The 21509-nt window shown below is 35.2% G+C and overlaps 1 protein-coding gene and 1 long non-coding RNA gene across 2 annotated transcripts; one reads left to right on the top strand and one right to left on the bottom strand.

Moving 5' to 3' along the window:
- Positions 1-3466: 3466 nt before the first annotated feature.
- Positions 3467-11751, top strand: LOC148780038 (uncharacterized). The gene is made up of 3 exons (XR_016041877.1): positions 3467-3721; positions 3820-3863; positions 11516-11751. It is a non-coding gene; the product is annotated as an uncharacterized LOC148780038 (long non-coding RNA).
- Positions 11752-16441: 4690 nt separating this feature from the next.
- Positions 16442-17772, bottom strand: LOC18446217 (uncharacterized). Its single transcript, XM_006856339.4, has one exon. It carries the CDS (start codon positions 17462-17464, stop codon positions 16727-16729), a length of 738 nt encoding a protein of 245 aa, XP_006856401.4. The 5' UTR covers positions 17465-17772; the 3' UTR covers positions 16442-16726.
- Positions 17773-21509: the final 3737 nt, after the last annotated feature.

The raw sequence follows: 21509 nt of genomic DNA, 5'->3' as shown, positions 1-21509 counted from the left end.
GTATGGTCTCTAAGGATTCAGAATAATTTTGGGAATTCCCTTAGCTAAACTTTCAGGGGGCATGTCTACAAGGAGACCTAGACTTCGGGATTCAATGGCTCTGTAATGGTTCAACTAAATATACAGTAAAATTTCAACCTCAACTTTCTCTGAAACCCCGAATTAATCTCCATTTATATATTGAACCCTAATTCCTTTATGAATTGTACTTTTTCCTAATTTTAGGACTCCCACATGAATCCCTAATTACCCATTACTCACCATGGAACTCCTACCAAAAATGACAAATAAAAATTCTACTACCTTATCTCATAACAATAAATAAAAAACCAAATTTATCACTATTCATGTGATTTTTAAACTAAAAATAAAGGGATTATATAGAATGCGAGCATTTACCTTTATACAGGGAGGTCACAATTACTTATAACCATCCAATATGAATTTGATAGCTCAGGTATGTCACAAAGCTCGATAAAATTTCTTTTGAAATTTAAGTTTGGTCAATGGAATAAATGCAGCCATATATTTTCACATCCAATGGTCAAGATTAATTGTGACTACCTTATATCAAATGGTCTTATTGTATGATTTCTCAAAAATAATTTTAACTTCAATAATAAGCATCTCAAATTAACTAAATAAAATAATTGAAATAATGGTTGAATTGCTCTAGCATCAAACTCCCATAATTGGAAAAAACTCGTCCTCTCATTTTGAAGTGTGACATATGATGGATTTTGCGTCAAGTCCACAATTGTCATGGACCTTCATCTTTTCTGTCTTAAATTTATGTTTGGTACGGAGAAATCTAAAGAAATGGATCTTGTTATGTGCATTGCGAAATTGTCAGGAAGTTAGCAAATTCAGTTACCCTTAATCAAAATTATAGCACATTGAAAACCCAATAAGAAAACTTTAGTGGCAACTTTTAGGGCCCTAGAAGCACCTTTTGGCCTCATTTGCTGGAAGTAAATAGACATAATATCGGCCTTGTAGAAATCAATCCACCATTTTCAGAATGGGTTCATAATGGCAATTCTAACACCCAGAAAAACGTTATGTCCGTTCCAAACTTGCAATGCATAAAATCACCTCATGCAGGGCTTGAATCTGCCCACATTTAAAATTATGTCTCCTCGAGGTTTCTACTATCGGCCTCTTGGACCTTCCTTAGTGCTTGTGCGGCCGACAGTTCAGTGGGTTCTACTCTGATACCAATGTCCTATGAAAAGCTCTAACTCTATAATATTATTGTGGTCTACAATGACTTCGATTCTCATCAGGTCCTCTACTGCCTTCCCACCGTATTCTCGCGGGAAAAATTATTCTCTGAATCTCTTTTCTCGAACCCAAAAGAGGCCGATAGTAGAAAATGGTGAGAAAATTTTTCCTTGCTGATTTGACTGATTTACAACAAGGTTGAGGTGGTTTTGGCACATATTGCCTTAGAACACCTCCATAAATAAGCACCATGGGATCGTGGCCTCAAAGGCCAACGTCCTTCTCTTTACTTTCTCTCGCTCAAAGGAAACTCATAGGAAGCCACACATAATCACTTTTTTTTTGGGTGTAAATATAGGTACAAATTAATTCATAGGAAGCCACACATAATCACTTTTTTTTTGGGTGTAAATATAGGTACAAATTAATTGGCTATGGTTGATGGAAGAAAAGAATATAGGTGCAAATTAGTTCTTGATCTTAGAGAGAGAGAGAGAGCGGGGAGATTAGTTGGCCATTGTTGATAGAAGAAAAGACTATAGGTTAAAGAAAAGTTAAGTACGAGAGAGCCAAAAAAAAACAAAGAGAGAGAAGAGAGAAATACCTAACAATAGAGAACGGAATTAATGGTGAGGAGATTGCTGCTCGCTGCTTTTTTCGATAGAAATTGTTGATCGTTGGCCTTGAACTCTTGCTGGAAATTTATAAAGAAAGATACCTATTGCTCTGATACCATGAAGACATTTTAGAGAGAAAATAATTCTTTGAGAAACTAATTGTGTCCTATACGACCTTGTGGTTGTTCATTCATTGTATATATAATGTAATACAAAAGGAAAGAGCAATATCTATTTTCTATCTTTTAATATACAATTTCCTATTTTTAGATTTTGTTTCTATTATCAACTATTAAAATAAATAAAAGTCCACCTGCTGTGAAAAATAAATAAAATAATAAAAATGCGTGCCAATTTCTCTTAAATAATCTATGCATATGATGCCATGAATGAGTCTCAAAGTTTATAAAAAGAGAACCCCTAATATATTGATATATCTCTTAGTACACAAGTCCGAATATATCGAAACATGGGATATTATGCATAGAAAGATACCATGGATAAGGGAAGGGGCTTGGGTCGTAGGGGTAGCACCCCACATCTTAGTCATTATGTTGTGGTTTTCATTACCACCACTGACACTATCTCATTAATACTTTCAAAAAACTAATTCCTAATCTATTTGAAAAAAACGGATAAGGGCTTCCCCACTGAATTATCCAAAAAAAAAAAAAAAACATCATGGATACCTACACATCACTTGCAATTACTACATATACAATATTTTATACCCATACTTGCTATAGAAAATACTACACCACACTTCCCACATACACTTTCTATAGCATACACTTTCTATAACATAAATGACTACACATGCATTTAGTTTAGGGAAAGGTTTCTATATTTTTTTTACAGCATAGAAGATCTATGCTTCCCCTACCATCCAACCGTCCAATTTTGATTAAGAGAGCCACTCGCCGTTTGATCTTAGATCCGCCGTCTTAAATTATTTATTTATTTATTTTTATACAAATTGTATGAATATAAAATTTGGTATACTCCGTCTTCTCATTGGGGCGCACCTATAAAAAATATTAAAAATATTTTTTGATAAAATATAATGACCAAAATACCCCTTAAAATTTTTAGGGGTATTTTGGTTATTTTATTTTACTGAAAATATTTTTTTAATATTTTTTACTGGTACGATTTTAATAGAGGATTGAACGGATAAAATTTGGTGTCAAAATAGTTTATAAAAAAATATTTAAAATAAAATAGTGTAGAGACGTAACAATGTGATTGGGACAATCTTAGCCCTCAATTCAAAATGGATGGTTGGATAATGGGAGTTTTATACTGTAAGGGAAGCAAATAAAGCTTGCACTTTAGTTTATTGGCCTAGACTTGGAAGGTTAGGTTCTTTCTTAGCCAGTTTTAAAAATTAGAACCGTCCCCCGACTCTCTAGGTGTCCGCTTAGGGGTGGAAATGGACTTGGACCCAACTCGGGACCTGCCAGGTAAACCCGCCATGGTCCGGGTCAGGGTCCAGGATTTAAACCTAGCAGGTAGGGTATGGGTCCATACGTAGTATCCGAAATAGACGCGGGTCGGGTATGGGTTTCAGTGGACCTGACCGGAATATATGTATATATTAATTTTAATTTTTTTTTCTCTCTCTCAAACCCTATTTTACACACACTCTCTCTTCCAAACTCTATTTCTCTCCCCTGCAAAAGCCCTATTTGTATTTTTTCTCTCAATCTTCCCACGCAAAACCCCAACTCTCTCTCTTCCCCTACAAAAGCCCAACTCTATCTTTTCGCTCTCTCTCTCTTCCCTTGCGATTGCGATAGCTAAACTCTCTCTCTCCTTATTTATCTTATCCTACGGCATGCGAAACTCTACTTCTCTTCTAAGCTGGATCTTTGATCAGCGTAATTTTTTTTTTTTTCCCATACATTCGTTTTTTTGCATCTTGATGCTTAGCGAAAAACTAGCAAATATGACAAATTTTTATTTGATTTTTGTGCAGTCTTTCTTTACATCTTGACGCTCGGTAGAAGAAGAGCAAAAATGGTGAGTTTTTATTTGATTTTCGTGTTTTTGTTTTTTGCATATTGGTGCTCGGTAAAAAACCAAGCAAAAATGGCAAGTTTTTATTTGATTTTGTCTATTTTGTGTATCTTGATGCTCGGTGGAAGATCAGCAAAAATAGCAAGGTTTTATTTGATTTTCATGCTTTATTTTTTTGCATATTGAAGCTTGGTGGAAGATCAACAAAAACAACTTTTTATTTGATTTTGGTACCTTTTTTTTTGGCATTTTAATGTGGTCTTTTTTAAGAACTTTCTCCTCATGGACGAAGCTGCATTAACGAAATTTGAGGGATTTTTACAGAATTCTGCATTAAAAGGGGATGTAGGCATTTTTGTCCACGGTACGGGTTTGGGTCATGGGTTCTAATCCATATCACGCGTACGGGTCTGGAACTCTTTGGACCCGTTGGGTATGGGTCCATAAATGATATTTAGGGTTCTGATCCAGCCAGACCCAACCCATACCCGGCCCATTGCCACCCTAGGTCCGGGTTCGGGTTCTGATCCTGATTCGTGAGGTACAACTGGGGCTATTCCTAAGTTAGATTAGATTACATTTGATAAATTTTTTATTTTTATGTTAGTTTTTCAAACGAAGAAAAAGAACTAGAGAGTCAGGCAATCCAGGGTTCCCCGGACCGCAATTTCTTAGATCCCAATCCCGTGCATAACTTAGGTAATTCCGAGTTGGCTCAGTGGTTCTTAAATAAATGATTCCCTAGACAGCAGTTTGATAAAATTTTTATTTTTATGTTATTTTCATACGAAGAAAATTAACTAGAAGAGTCAGGCAATCCATGGTTCTTCGGACCGCAATTTTTTGGATCCCAATCTTGTGCACAACTCAGGCAATTCCAAATTGGCTTTGTGGTTCTTAAATAAATGATTCTAATTACTCTTTGGTGCGAAAGACCAATGTGGACACATGTTCCCCTACCTAGTCCCCAAAACACATGGTTAGGGAGATCTTTTTATTTGCGATAACATTTTTGAATAACATAGTGGAAACTTCAAAGAGAAAACATAAAAGGGTGAGGTTTACATAAGCTTGCAACCTTATACACTCAAAGAAAGGTATGTTGACATATATGGATATGAGGCTTTACGTGTCTTAGCCTACATTTGTAAAAAATTCAATATATTCAACGGTCATATGGTCCAATATTCATATAATCGTAATTCTTTGTCCAACAATTATATCCATCTTAACGTAAGGCTTCATAAACCTGTTGAAGATCAGGAACCCTTTCGTTTTTTATAGACTTGTTGGAAAAATACAATCGCACCCCTTCTTTTTCTATAAAAATCCTATAAAAGTGGGGCGTCTTTCGCTGTAAAGGGTGGCGTTTTTTACTTTTGAAATTTGAAAGACATACACACAGAGAAGGCCTCTTTCGCTGTAAAGAGTGGCGTTTTTTGCTTTTGAAATTTGAAAGACGTACGCACAGCAAAGGCATCTTTCGCTGTAAAGAGTGGCGTTTTTTGCTTTTGAAATATGAAAGACGTACACAGCAAAGACGTTTTTTGCCGTAAAGACGCACACATTCTTTCAAGTTTCAAGTAACAACAATGTGAAAGGGCCAGGAATTGAGGCCTTAGCCTCTTGTAAAGAGGCCTCCACATCTTACCAGCACGATACTTATCAATTATTACTATGATTAGGCGTTTTATTATATATAAACTTATTTATTGCTCCATAATTTATTTTTATATTTTTTTATTGCTGATATTTGAATACAATTAATACATTTACTGCCTTAGTGTGATATAGAAATTGAATACTTGATATTTGTTCTTTTATTGTAAGGGCTCATACACCTTGATATTGCTCATCAGCCCTAAATAAATAAAATAAAGGCGAATTATATATTATCTTTGATAATTATAGTGCTTACTTATTGATTTTGGAGATTGCCTATTTCATAAATTTTTTTAAGGCATCAATTAATAGCTGACATTATTGATGAAATACTTGTAGCTCTCTCTGTTGAAGTATTGACCACATATTATTTTTGGTGCCTTGTTTAGCTTCTTTAGAACTTTGAAAGAATTAAGTTTGCTCATACAAAATCTTCGTAAATGGGCAGTAGAATTATAATGGCTAAACACTCTAAAGTAGAAAAATTGAAATATCTCATCATCCAAGATAGAATCATATATGTACTAAAAGATGATCCACCAATAGTTGCTGATAAACTGACTGAAGAAGAAAAGAAAAAGTTAGAAAAAATTTTAGAAGATGACCTCATAGCAAAAACATCTATGTTACCTTTTATGCAAGATAGCCTTATTAAGGTTTTTGTAAGAAAATGCTAGAGGCAATAAAAACTAAATATGACTCAACATCTGAAACATACCTCCAATTGCTATTAGAGCAATATAATTCATTTAAGATGAAGGAGGGTAATAATGTAGTGGAACATATTAACAAGATACTCGTTATGGCTAAGGACTTAGTCATTACTGGGAATGAAGCCTCCGAGCGCATGCAAGTTTCCACTATTTTAAATAGTCTTCCACTTTCATGGAGGATGATAACAATTGTACTTAGATTAAATACAAAATCTCTTACAGTATGGGACCTACCTATGCAACTAGCTTTAGAGCAAGAGCATATGAATAAAGATAAAAAGAGTGAACTCATGCTTGCTCAAGGACCTCCTAAATTTAGCCAACCTAAGCAATATAAACGGAAATTTCAAAAAAAGTTTAATAAGAGGAACAATAGGTTAAAAAACAAAGGATCTAAGCCCTACAACCAATAATCTAAATAAGGACCGCCAAAATGCTTTTTATATGGTCAGCCAAGACACTTCAAGAACCGCTGCTCATAAAATAGAAACTCGTAAAATCCAAAGAATAACGGGAAGGGAAGTAAGAGACATGAAGTTGTTTGTATGGTTTCTGAGTGCCTAATGGCACAACACAACATCAAAGGATGGTGGGTGGACTCAGGCGCTAATCGACATATCACAAGTTCAAAAGGCCTCTTCGAGGACTTTCAAGAGATAAAAGCCGGAGAGAAACACATCTACATGGGGAACAACACCTATTCTAATGTATTGGGTGTAGGAACTTGTAGCTTGTATGTAGGGACAATCGACATTGTATTAGCTGATGTATATTTTGCCCCTTCTATGAGTCGAAATATTGTATCTGTCCCCTTGCTCATTAGAAATGGCTTTGAAGTCTGTTTTTGATCATTGAAAGTATCAATCGAAAAGCGTGGACAAATTTATGCTTTGGGACACTTAGTTGATGACCACAACTTGTTCCTACTTCATGTAAATCAGAAAGCTAACAATAATATTTCATCTTATTCTGGTTATATTGATAGTGTATGCTTTGATGACGACAACTTGTTCCTACTTCATGTAAATTAGAAAGCTGATGCATGTGCTTGGTATCTTAGGCTTGGTCACATAAGAAAAGACAAAATGAGTAGGTTAATAAATAAATGTCTTATTCTAAATCTAAATAATCTAGAATTTCCAACCTGTCAGCACTACTTATCAAGAAAAATGACTAGGCAATCAGTCAATAAAGGGGAGAGAGCTAATGAGTTATTGAATGTGGTCCACTCAGACATTTGTGGGCCCCTCAATGTTAAAGCTCATGGAAGAATGTCATACTTCATCACTTTTATTGACGATTTTTTTAGATTTGGATACGTTTATTTAATTCACCATAAATCAGAAGCTTTAGAAAAACTTAAAATATATAAAAGGGAAGTAGAAAATCAATTAGGTCGGAACATCAAAGTTCTTAGAACTGACAGGGGAGGTGTATCTAAAGCTTTCATTACTTATTACCAAAAACATGGTATTAAAAGACACACTACTATGCCTTATACGCTACAACAAAATAGAATAGCTGAAAGGCGTAACAGAACCCTCTTAGAAATGACAAAATGGAATAGCTGAAAGGCATAACAGAACCCTCTTAGAAATGACTGGATCCATGATGGCTCCTGCTAATCTACCCAAGACCTTTTGGGGAGAAGCAATAAGCACATCCATGTATATTCTTAATAGGGTTCCAATTAAGGCAATAGATTATATCTCTTATGAACTGTGGACTGGTAGAAAACCTGATTTATCTAACTTAAAGAAGTGGGAGTCGATTACACATGTCCTGATTCCATATCAGTACAAAAATAAATTAGAAAACAAAACTCTAGTGTGTAATTTTATAGGATACCCTGAAGGATAAAAGGGATATCGATTTTATCATAAAGATACGGGACTAATTGAAAACAGAGACGCTAAGTTCTTAGAAGATTTTATTGAAGAAAACATACATGTAGTGGATAATGATAATCCACTTAATATCCTAAATGACATAGAACCACTACCTACACTGGATATGGATAGAACCACTACCTACACTGGATATAGATAGCCTTGATCAACATGATGATGTTGAAATACACACACACCCAATGTTAAGTGGTTAAAATAGGTCTAGAGGTCATCCATCATACCTTGATGATTTCTATGTCTATTTGAGTGAGGAGATAGATAACATTTTTTATCTAGATGAAATCCATGACCCTTTTGTTCATATCGACTCTCCTTTGCCCCTTGGTTGAAGTCACAAGAATCTCATAAATGGCTTAATGCTATGAAAGAAGAATTGGATTCTATTGAGAAAAATAAAGTTTGGGATTTATGTGATTTACCATTAGATAAGAAACCTATAGGTTCTAAATAGGTACTTAAAAGAAAGTTAAAATCTGATGGATTGCTTGATAAATTTAAAGCTATGTTAGTAGCAAAGGGTTTTACCCAAAGAAAGGGAGTCGACTATGTCGATACTCACTCCCCAGTGACAACGTTCATATCCATTAAAATAATTTTGGCAATCATTGTATATTATGACGTCGAATAATTATGAAGTAAATAGATTGGACCGTTGTGTGTATGTCTTGAAGAGTGAGAAATAGATTTGACCATTGTGTATATGTCTTGAAGAGTGAGAGTAAATTCACAATACTCTCATTATATGTAGATGGTATCCTAATAGCTAGACATGACTTAGAAATGATTGATAAGACTAAGCCATGACTTTCTTCTCGGTTTGAGATGAAGGATATGGGAGAAGCATCTTTTGTCTTAAGCATAAAAATAATTAGAGATAAAAAATAAAAAATGTTGTGCATGTTGTGCTTGAGCCAAGAGAGATACCTTGACTATGTTCTCAAAAGATTTAAAATGTAAAATTGTAAGTCATTGTCTACTCCTGTTGAAAAGGGAGTAAATATGTCTAGGAAGGATTGTCTAATAGAAGGACAAAAAAAGCCTAATGTTTCCTATGCATAAGCTATTGGTAGCCTGATATATGCAGTAAGATGTACAAGGCTAGATTTGAGTTATGCCATAGGACTTGTTTGTAAATATCAAAGTAATCCAAATATAGCTCATTGAAAAGCAGTAAAAAGAATTTTAAGGGATATTAAGGGAACAAAGTATCTAAAATTGTGCTTTCAAGCAGAGAAGCTTGAAGTTATAGGATATTCAGATGCAGATTTTGCTGGGGATAAGGACAATAATAAGTCCACCTCAAGACATATTTTTCTCTTTGGAGAGGCTGTTGTTTCTTGGTCTAGTAAGAAACAAAGGTGTGTAGTTAGGTACACACAGGAAGCAGAATACATTGTATGTAGCACTGCTTGTACTTTTGCCGTCTGGATAAAGCGCTTCATAGATAACTTGAAGCTACAAATAATTAACGAACCGATCCAGATATTTTGTGATAATCAAGCCGCAATTAAATTAATTCGAAGTGGAGCAAATAACTCCAAAAGAAGACATATAGATATCCAATATCACTACATTCATGATGTAGTTGAGAAAGGTGAAGTAACTGTTAGTTATTTGCCCTCATCAGATATGATCGTTGATCCATTAACAAAGGGTCTAAGTGTTGAACTACTGTCTAAGCACACTAGCTTAATGGGACTTAAAAATATTTAAGTCAAACAGTTTTCATGAGTGAGAAATCCGCATTAGCGTGAAAATCCTCCTGATAGACTAGTTAATGGGACTTAAAAATATTTAAGTCAGACATAAGTCCGACAGTTTTATGAGTGAGAAATCTGCATTAGTGTGAAAATCCTTATGATAGACTAGCTTAATGAGACTTAAAATGTTTAAGTCAGACAGTTTTCATGAGCGACAAATCCACATTAGTGTGAAAGTCTTCATGATAGTTGTTTATTATGAGAGGCATATCCACAAAAGCGTGAAAAAAAAAAAACTAAATAAATAAATAAAATTTGATGACTAGATATTTTTTTAAAAGTCATACTCAAAAGTAGGAGTATACCTCATGACAATATATTTTCTTAAAGGTTATACTCAATAGTGGGAGTATGCATGTGATTTATTATGCTCGGCCGTCATAGCCAAGTGGGAGATGTTGATATGTATGACTAAGACGCCTTACATGTCTTAGCCTACATTTGTGGGAAATTCAATATATTCAACGGTTATATGGTCTAACGTCCATATGATCGTAACCCCTTGTCCAATGGTCATATCTATATGAACGTAACCCTTCAGAAACCCGTTGGAGATCAAGGAATCTTTTCGTTTCTCAGAGACCCGTTGGAGAAATACAACGGTACCCCTTCTTTCCCTATAAAAATGGGAAGCCAGAGAGAGGATGTCTACGACAATGAAAATATGTACATCTCTCTAAAAGACGAAGGGATAGATAAAAATCCGGGCTCTACGATCACCAGCCTCACGACACCCCTTCCTTGATCTCTGGTTGGTCTCGTGCTTTGTCACTTTTAGCTAACAAGGTACACCTCTAAACTTTGTTAAACAATCTATAAACACATGAAAATCTTAAAAATAGACGATCCAGATAATGTGTTACAAGATGTATTATTTTTGGAACTTGAAATTTTTTTTTTTCCATATCCATCCATCTCCATGTTAAGATGATCAATTAGATAGTTTTCCAATGTCTTTTCAGATGGATTTTTTATTTGCACTTTAATTCTCAATTTACGGTATCAACCTTACATAAACGTTTTTCAAAAGGAAAATACTCCTCAGAACCTTAGATTTAATTGTTCCTCAAATGGATGGCACTGATGTGGAGGAATTGATTTGCGACATTTTCTAAGCTCTAGATAACTTAATTCTTGAGTAATATTTAGAGATGAGTAAAAATAAATTGAAATTTGTTAGACTGAATATATTTCCTTATTTATCTTAGGAAGTATAGTATCTATATTGTGTGAACCCCGAAATGGTGCATAAGCACCCTCTCAATGCTCTAGATTAGAAGGAATAAACTGGATGGCATAATTGTATAATATATTTTAAGGAAAAATAACGTAAATATATGTTTTAGTTTCTGCTATTACAAAAATACTAAATACTTTTCGTTATTACTGATATGTCCGTTGTTTGGACTTCATAACAAATTTTTTTAAAAAAATTGCGGTATTTCAAATTCGAAATCAGGCCAATTTTGGTTTTTTAAAAACCGAAAGTTTAAAATTTTCGGTTCTTCAATACCTGAATTTTCTCTCTCTCTCTCTCTCTCTCTTGTGGGTCCTCTGCCTATTCTCTCTCTATCACTCTCTCTTTACATTACATGCGGATTTCGATCAAGGCCCGAAGACAATGAGAACATGGAAGATTCAATGTCATAGCTTCCATCTCTCTCTCTAGACCATTATTGGACTCTTGGATTAAAGAGAGGAAGATTTATCCCTGTCGCTCAACCCCCTATCTCTTCCTAAAGAATAAGATTGCACCTGTCTCTCTCTAAAACTCCACATTGTAAACGTAAAGACGAGACTTTTGGTTGTACTCTTAAAAAATGTTCATATATTGAAGGTTTCTCTCTCCACTTCTTACCCCTTTTTTTTCTTCTCCTTTCGAAGAGGTTTTTCTATGCTTTGATGATTTCTAAGCTATTTCTTTTGAAAACAAAAGTTATTGATTTCAAATTCGAGACTTCTCGAGAAACAGAAAGATTTTGCTAGGATTCCTTTTTCTTTATTTCTGTATTCATCCTTTGTAGTGGCGAGTTTTCCTTTGTAGTGGTGGTTTTTCTTGCTGAGTGATTCTTTGGCCACCAATCAAATTTTAGAGGGATGGTAATGGGTTTTGTAGAAAAATTACAAGAATTACTAAATTGAATATATATATGACAGTGCCCTTACTTTTTTATATCCTTTAGGGTTTGAGCAGAGAGAGAAAGAGAGAGGGAGTAGGGGAGATTAGAAAATTGCATAATTTTGATGGGATGAGAGAGAGAGGAGAGCATAAAATTTGAGCGTGATGAGCAAAGGAGCGTCGAACTTTCAAAGTTTCTGAAATATCTGGTTACCTGCGAGGGTAATCGGTGAATACTTTCAACCAAATACAGATAAGAATCTGGATCGCTGCTACCAATTGCAGGAATGACTGAAAATGAGTAGAGATCGTATCTGTGATGCAGTAAAAAGTAAGGGAAGTTTAAAATCCTTGTGTAATGGAGATAGAGGTAGAAAGAGAATACACAGAGCACCCACAAGAGAGAAAATTTTCGGTTATTCAATAACCGAAAATTTCAAATTTTTGGTTTTTAAAAACCAAAATGGGTAGTTTCATCTTTTTTTAAAAAAATTGTTAGGAAGTTTAAAAAAATAGATATAACGAAAAGTATTCAGTAATAACGGAAACTAAAATGGATATTTACGTAATTTTCTCATATTTTAATTTTATTTTCTAAGATATTTGATTAACTTCTAAATTTGAGCATCCACACTTCTCAAGTAGGTTCGCGTAAAAAAATATTTTATATGAAAGAAAGACTAATGTGATCTTGTAGGGGAATACATTTTTTTATTTTCTTCTTTTCACCAATTTTCTTTTCTTTTTATAAAGATCACTTACAAGTCTTATTACAATAATTCTTGCTTCAAAGAAAATAAAACTATCAAATTCAAGACCTTAAAAACCTTGATGCCATTAAACTAATTTTCTTTAAATAAAGAAAATATCCACAATTCTAATGATTGAGAATATAAATACAATATAATTAAATATGACAAGAAACAAAAGAGGGTGTCAAATATTACTTCAACCGGGCTTATTACACCCCACACCAAGTCACCACCATCTGATGGTGTGGAATCAAGTATCAACCTTCAATCTCAATCGAGAAAACAAATTTATTTCAAGCCACACCAATAGAGTATCAACCCCTTGGAACACAAACTCAAACTTTAGGTGAATTCCCTTCGCAACGTAGTTTGAGAGACATGAATTCTCTTTTTGCTAACCCTAAAACCCTAATGTGGGAGAAAGAGATCAAAGATGAGAGAGTGGGGCGTACCGCCTTTAGATTTCATGAGAGAGAGAAACTTTCTTGAGAGTGGGGCATACCCCCTTAGCTTTCATGAGAGAGAGAAATTATGAGTGGGGCGTGCCCCTTGTGGGATATGAGAGAGAAATATGGAATTACAAGAGATAAGATGTAGAGATTTTTTAGAAGAGACAATATCTTTTTATAAGCTTTGAACTAGATTAAGATTTTTTAGGGTTTTCCTTTGCTTGCTTCTTCTTGTGAGATTGAATATGAACCATTGATCTTGAGTGACTTATGGGGTGAGAGATTTGAGCCACCCAATCTATAGATGGGCCATCAACACTATGAAAGGCGCAAGAACAATTATCCCCTTTTCCTAAATTTTTTTTCCATCAATAGAAATTAAATAAATTAAATCTAATCAAAATATTGTGCATACCATAAAATAGCATAAGTTTACTCAATTTTTCAACAAAATCATTCAATGATATACCAACTCAATATTTAGTCAATATATTCCAACTATATGGCCACATAGCATATCACTAAAAAATAAGAAAGAGAATAAGGGTGGGGTGTGCCACTCAAGGGAGGCACTCATGGGCCCCACCTTCTAGAAATATTTTGGGTCCATGTGCACAATGGGCTGCCATGATATTTTTATATTTTTAAAATTAATAAAAAAAATTAGAATATTATTTGAATATTTAAACCATTGTAAAATCAATATATTTAATTTTATAAATCCAAAAATTATAAATAAAATATCTAGTGGTTCGTAAAAATTTACATAATAATTCTAAAATAATTTATATCATAAAACAAATACAATTAAATTAATTTGATGGAAAAATGATCCATATGATTTAGGAATTGAATCAATAATCATGGGACACTCCACTTTCAACTGTGGACTATAGATCACACTTGCTTTATCATATAGACCTAGTATTTTTCATGACGCACAGTCCAAGCAGCGGTTCATTAGTGGGTCACCAAAGTCTAGCTGATGAGCCAATATGTTGCAATCTCAGTCTGTGGATTACAGGTCCTCCCCTAGAGACGAGTCAATGTCACCTCGACATGATACGACCACAACTTTATGGTGGATAAGGGTAATCTCTCTCATACATGCATACGCTTCACCCTAAATGTGGCTTCTTTGCTTTTCCAAACGATCTATTAATATGCATACCGTGTAATGATACATGGATGAGGCTTTGGCCCCGTCTCTGTAGGCCACCATCACTCGCAAGGGTCACACAGTCCCTCGGCTCACTCATCTAGTCATATGCTCCAACCTTATCAAGGGATGATCTATTAGAATCCTTCTTGGTTTGTTCTCTATGCCCAGGTAATATAGGTTTTTCCCAACTGATTGGCCTAGATCGTTAAGTACATCACAGTATCTACAAACATCGTTTACATAGTATGGTCCACGAGGGACCACACTCCCACTGAGTTCATGTTCCACTATACTATTTCATTTTACAATAACTCATAAGGCCTTTAAAGGCCACTTAAACCCAACATAAAATACTACATAAACATTCAATGGCATTTTGTTCTTTCCAGGTGCACCTAGAGTGGCCCACGCATTTGCAAAATTTCTAGTACATACAATTGGTCAGAAGAAAAACTGAAAAAGAAAACAATGAATATAATCGCCATCAATTTTCTTCTCTTGTTCTTATACCATCGCTTTATATTTTGAGAAAGTTTCTATACTTTCCCTGTTGTATATTCTTATACCATTGCTTTATGTTTTGAGAAAGTTTCTATACTTTCCCTATTGTATATTCTTATACCATCTCTTTATATTTTGAGAAAGTTTCTATACTTTCCCTACTGTATAGAAGTTATATACTTCCCGCCATCTAATCATCTAATTTAGATCAAATAAGCCACTGACGGTTTGATATAGATTCGATGCCACAAAGTATTTTATTCTACAAATTATATGAATATGAAATTTAGTGCGTACCATCATCTCAATAGGGTGCACCTGAAAACAATATAAAAAAGGATTTCCAATAAAATAAAATGACCAAAACCCCTGAAACTTTCATGAGTATTTTGATATTTTTATTTTATCGAGAATATTTTTTTATATTTTTTTAAATTTTATAAAAAAATTAAAAATTAAATAGTGTAAAGGTGTAACATTGTAATTGGATCCATCTTAGCCGTTCATTCAGATTTGATAGCTAGATAAGGAGAAGTATGAGACTACTATATATTAGGGGAAGTATACAAAAGCTTGCTCTTATTTTTTAAGTGTAGAGAATGGCATGGGGACTTAACAGTAGTATTATTGAGTGCCATGATGATGAAATATCTAAATCTATTCTCACTATTGGGTAGGCCCAAATCCCTACTAACTTGCCACTTTTTTTAGTCACCCTTTTTTTTTGAGGGGGGGACTGCATATTAATGGTAATCCCGGCCCCCAGTCCTTTTCCTTATTCTTTTAAGAACGTTGCCTACCTAAATATATTTATGGAAGAGGGGAGTGAACGTGTGCCCCATTTCTTTTCTCTTGTTCTAAGTGGCACATTCCCAAGTCACATGGTATGCGCCTCATGATCCTATACTACAGGGTGTCTAGGAATAATTAAGGGATGGACTTTTTTAAGCCTAGGCTTTACGAAAAAGTATTTTGGTCATTGAAAATCTCCATAATATCTCTAAAATCAATGTCGAACACTGACCATGAAATTTGATGTTAAAAAAATGGTACAGATCCGGCATATCCCTGAAGATTTATTTTTAAGGTGAAATGAGCAATCTAGATAATGTATTACAATGTATTTTATTTTTAGAGCTTGAAATCTAATTTTTTCTATAACGATAGTTGTTAAGGTCAAAATGATTGAAATTTTTTCAATGCCAGAACTAAAGGGCCGTAACCTGGTGCGGGTCATGCCTAAGTAGAGTCCAGGGAGGGTGGGCTTGAAATGGTCCTAACCTTTGGCTTATGTACGAAGTGGCCGCTCTCAACACTTGAACTTGTGTTTTTGCGCTGGTTAACCGAGCCTTTTACCATCACACCAAGTGACGAGCCTTTTACCATGAAATTTTTCGATGCAAGAACTACAATTTTGAATGAGTTTTGAGGTGAGGCTTCACTTATTCTAATAGAGTTGTAGCCCTATCAAAACATTTTTCACATCTAAAAAAATGATTTGGTTTCATGAACAATTACAAAAAAAAAAAAGTTGTAAAAAGTGTTGAAATCTACAAAATTACAAATCAAATATAGATGGCTAAGCAGCTACAGTCCCTCAAAATTTTAAACCAACCAAAATTACAAATACATATTTCTGTCTACATATCAAACAATGCTACCTCAGCTGCTACAATCACTTAAAAATAAGCCAAGATTGAAAACTAGAGTCCGAAATTAACTTTTAAAAAAAAATAATCCCAAGTATAAATTTTTGGATTGTTCAGTGGGATTTAAACTTGGGACATAGTGTTACAATATATCCTAATATCCAAAAATATACGGTGTGCAGAGGCAGGTCAGAGCTTCACACTGTGCTTACAGTTCTGATCCCGAACCGCCATGTCTGAGATCGAGATGTCAATGTCGCAGCTCATCTCAACATCGGCGTGACGCTTTACGATGTTCCAGACATTGACCCTTCCCTTCACAAGAGTGTAACTGCTCACCTTCAAAACACCACTAAGCAAATCGCGCACCAGATTCTGATCGCCAAGGAGCCGATCCGCCAACACCACCATGGTCACGTTTGCCCTGAATGTCCGTCCTGCGGGTGCCTTGCCCGCAGGGAGAAAGGCCTCACCCATCGTCACGTTCCTGTACGATACCAAAGTCGTGCTGTTCTGAAACTTGAACGATGCGGCGTTTGGGTTTTTTACAGATATGCCGACCCTCACGGTCATGTTCAGGGCAACCTGTCCAGTTAACAGGAGGTTGGTGTTGGTGTTGGTGTTGAGATTGGTGATGGCAATGGATTCCATGTTTATCTTGGGTTCCTTCACTTTGAAGACTGTGAATGCAAGGGCCAACCCAACCGCCACAAGCATCAGAAGGATGAGGGTGCACGCGCCGCAACAATAGAGGCCACGACGCTTGCGTTTCGCAGGGGATTGCGATCGAGAGGCGGCACCCTCTTCATCACTGCTGCTGCGCCCAGCTGTTGCCGGGGCAAGGGGTCTGTGCTGATCCGGTTCTGCCATAATACATACACTCTTCTTCTCCTGATAATTGGGTTGGGCTTGTGCTGCCTTGAGCATACGGTTTAGGCCTTCAACCTTGGAACCTTTTTAGTAGAATTGGGGTTTGTGTTTTTTGTATAAATATTGAATGGGGAGGAATGCACGGCGTTGAATTGAAGGGACGAAAAGCGTCGCCGCCCGCACTTTTTTTTTTTTTTTTTTTTTTTTTTTTTTTTTTTTCTTTTTTCGTTTTTGAATGTTGCGGCACCTTGCTTTCAATGTTAGACAAAGATGTTGAAGTTTGGGGACGGTTGGCTGGTGAGAGCACGACTCCAATAAATTCAGAACGGACCCCTTGTAATGCAATCAACCAAGCGCCCCTACCGTACTCTCGCTTAGGAAAATGTATACCTTATTATTATTAAATTAATGATCTTACGAGACCCTACCATATCTACATGTGTGTAGGATCTCAAAGGATCACTATTAAATTTGATATAGATCTCTAGAAAAGTCGAGTCCCATACCCATGAGAGATCTGTGCCAAATTTAATAATGATCTTTTGGGGTCCTACGCACATGATTGTGGGAGGGTCTCATAGGATTATTATTATTATTTAGAGAATGAGGTTGGGATTGGGGTTGTGGTAGTAGCACCACTTGTGCCCCAACTAAAGTCTAGGCTTTTAAAGATTTCAAAAAATGAGTAAGGGCTCGCCTTCTCTAGTGAATTACCCAAAAAAAATGTATTTTTTTTAAAGGTTTTGTTAGGCTGTTACTCCTACACATTATGTATATATTTATTGTACTCAGTAATTTTGGACACTTGATACCTTTATCTTATAACGTATTAACTTTTTGCATGGGGGTATTATTTTAAATAAGGAAAAATATACAATGAGACCATTCATTTTTGGTACAAGGTGGTCACAATTAATCTTGACCATTGGATGTGAAATTAGATGGCCGCATTTACTCCATTGATAAAGCTCAAACTTCAAAAGAAGTGTTTTCGAACTTTGTGACATACCCATGCTATTAGATTTCACATCGGATGGTTGTAAGTAATTGTAACATCTTTATATAAAAGGTAAATGATCTCACTATATACGATTATTTTAAGTTATTAATTAAAGGAAAAGTATAAATTCTTAACATAAATATAAGCAATTATTAACTATAGTGGAAAATGATATCGCCGACATTGTGATATTACCCATATGAAACACTAATTGTTTTTAAACCACTAATAAAATGAGAAAAAGTTTATATAGAGCAAAGGCTCTAAACAATCAAATTAGAGCTTACGTCAAAAATTTCATTAGAAGAGGTTCTTTTGATGCCCAAATATCCTCAACATCAAGATGCATGGACATAAGAAAAAATGAATTTTAAGTTTTAGAAATAGTGCACCTTGTAGCGCATTTTTGGACCGGCAATTTTCAAGTTGTTATAGATCTGCTTGATCTACACTATTTTTTAAGATTTAAAATTTATAATTAAAGATGAAAATATATTTTAAGGCAACCACAAAAATTTCCAGTATTGAAACCACATTTCTCAACACTATTTGAAGGTGCATTTTACATTGATTGTTTAGAGCATCGGCTCAATACAAACCGCACGCAATAGAATGCCACTAATTTCTTATTGAAAAATTTTGTATTTGTAAATCAAGGGCATCTAATATTATAAATCAAGGATATCTAAGTGCCAAAAAATGCTGAGGACTTAAATGGTCTACATCACAAGTAATGCATCGTAACAAAACCTTTTTGCTTTTGTGTATTTCAATAGGGAAGATAGGACTTTAAGTGTTCATTAGTGTTAGTGGTGAGAATGAAAGCCACAACATAGTGACTATGGTGTAGAGGGTACTAATATCACGACCCCAACTCCTTTCTTACTATCACGACCCCAACTCCTTTATCGGTAGTACACTCATCGGGTTCACTCAACTCAAATATGGGTACGGAAGCCTTACTATTCAATTTGCAAGGTTATACGCTGATCTGATTGGCCTGGACCCCGCTTATAGGGCTGGCAACGAGCATGGTCCTAGTCCCCATGAGGCCAACCCATGCTCAGCCTTGATCTGGCTAAAGAGGCCCTAGTCCTTGGCCTTTTAGGGCAAGGCCAAATGAACTTGTGCCCGGTTGCCTTTACCCTTGTGCCAGAGTTGCCTAGCCCTCAAGCCATATTTTATGGCCCAAGCCCTAGTTTTTAAGGGTCGGGCTAACTAGGCCACACACAACCATCCGTTTATTGCCACCTCTACCCACCTTATACCTGGTCTAACATGGACTATGTCTTGGCCAGATCTGGATCAACGACAACTCGATTAGGTCCATTGACAACCCTAATGATATGAAGATTTTATCAATAAGGTCCTTGATTTTGAGTTGTTAAACACTTAGATCTAATTAAAAATTGGATGGTCTCTTAAATTAGAATTTCACTTTTTCAATGAAGATACGGTGTATAACATATTTCTTAAAATTGATTGGTAGATTTTAGAGATTACATCACAAAATTTGAGATCTTAAAAATACTTATACATTAGATTTTTCCCAAGGGAGAGTAATTGAAACTAGCACACTTCTATGAGATTATATAATCTTTTGGACTAACTATAATTAAGAAATTTATACAATGAGATTATTTTATTTTTTATATAGAGAGGTTACAATCATCATTTACCGTTGGATTTGATATAAGGTAGTTGATGATGTGTTTTTGTTTATGCACAAAGTTCAAAATAAATCTATTAAATATTGTGATATATTTTTATCGATCGGGTTTCACATTTAATAATAAAAAATAATTGTGATCTCTTTATAGCAAAAAAAAATAAATATTCTTATACTATACAATCCCTTATAATTATGCTCGATTCAACACTACTAGTAACGATTACTGCAAGGCGAGGGTCCTTTCTCTTTTTTATTTGTTTACAAGTAGGTATGCGTCATGTAACAGTGAAATTGAAAAGGTGGAAAAGTCATGGAACAGCCAGGACAATGACACAATGGTCATGGAGCAAGAAGAGTCGTGGGGCAAAATGCCAAAACAAACTGAGATGCCTTCCCCTCTCTAGAAGCTTCCAAAGTGACCGGTATTATCAAATATGACCTGTCAAGAGCAATAGGAATCCTAATTTCAATCTTCGATTTAAAATGGGTGAGGTTTACGTAAGGTTGCCTCCTTATACTGTTCAAGTCAGGTGCATCTATAAAATTTACTTAGAGATGTCGTTTCGGCATTGAAACTCTTATGATGGTTTCAAAATCTCTTTTTATCTTCGGTTAGAAATTTAAACTTTTAAAAATGATACAGATAGAGTAGATCAATAAATACGTGAAAATCTTGAAAACAGATGGTCTAGATAACTTTTTACAAGATGTACCATTTTTTGAGCTTAAAATTCTTTTTTTTCCTCGTATCCATTCATCTCAAAGTCGAGTTGATCAGTTGGAGGGTTGTCCTATGTGGGAACATTCCCCACAACAGGATTTTTTAGATGAACTTTTCCTCAACAATATGAGATTGCAACCTTATACGGACTTTTCCCATTTAAAATTGGATTGTAGCCAATAGACATTACTAGAGGTAGAGTATAGAGAGAAAGAGGTCCACGGAATTGGGTTTTATGATAGGTAGGTAAATTACAGGCTTTCCAAATGTTGGGTTGGATTCCTTTTTCAGGAAACCCATTTTCCACCATCTTTTAGGTCAGGAACACAAACCAACAATGAAATAATTGGGCAGTGGTGATCCTGCATTTTCTAAATAATTTTCATTTCTCAAGGACATAGTTTAGGGCATGAGGTTGTTCAAGGGCTCGTATACAATACTACCGTTTTAAGTTTTCTACAATAAACTGGCATCATGCAGACCGTCTGATGCTCATAGCGTACGGCCGGGGTGTGTTGCTGATGAATTGCTATAAAGTTTGAACATATGCACAACACACCTCAACTGTTCCTTATTGACGGATAACAGATGGGGGTGATGCTAACCAATTGTAGGAACGAGCATGAGCTTTTTAATTAAAAAAGAGAAAGTATATAAGAAGACCATTTACTGTTGACGCGTGGTGCTCATACTCACCCTTAACCACCAA

The sequence above is a fragment of the Amborella trichopoda genome, chromosome 10, assembly GCF_054954075.1.
Source record: "Amborella trichopoda isolate Santa Cruz 75 chromosome 10, AtrichopodaSantaCruz75HAP2 v2.0, whole genome shotgun sequence".
NCBI classification, from domain to species: Eukaryota; Viridiplantae; Streptophyta; class Magnoliopsida; order Amborellales; family Amborellaceae; genus Amborella; species Amborella trichopoda.
This window is presented reverse-complemented; position numbering and strand designations above follow the sequence as displayed.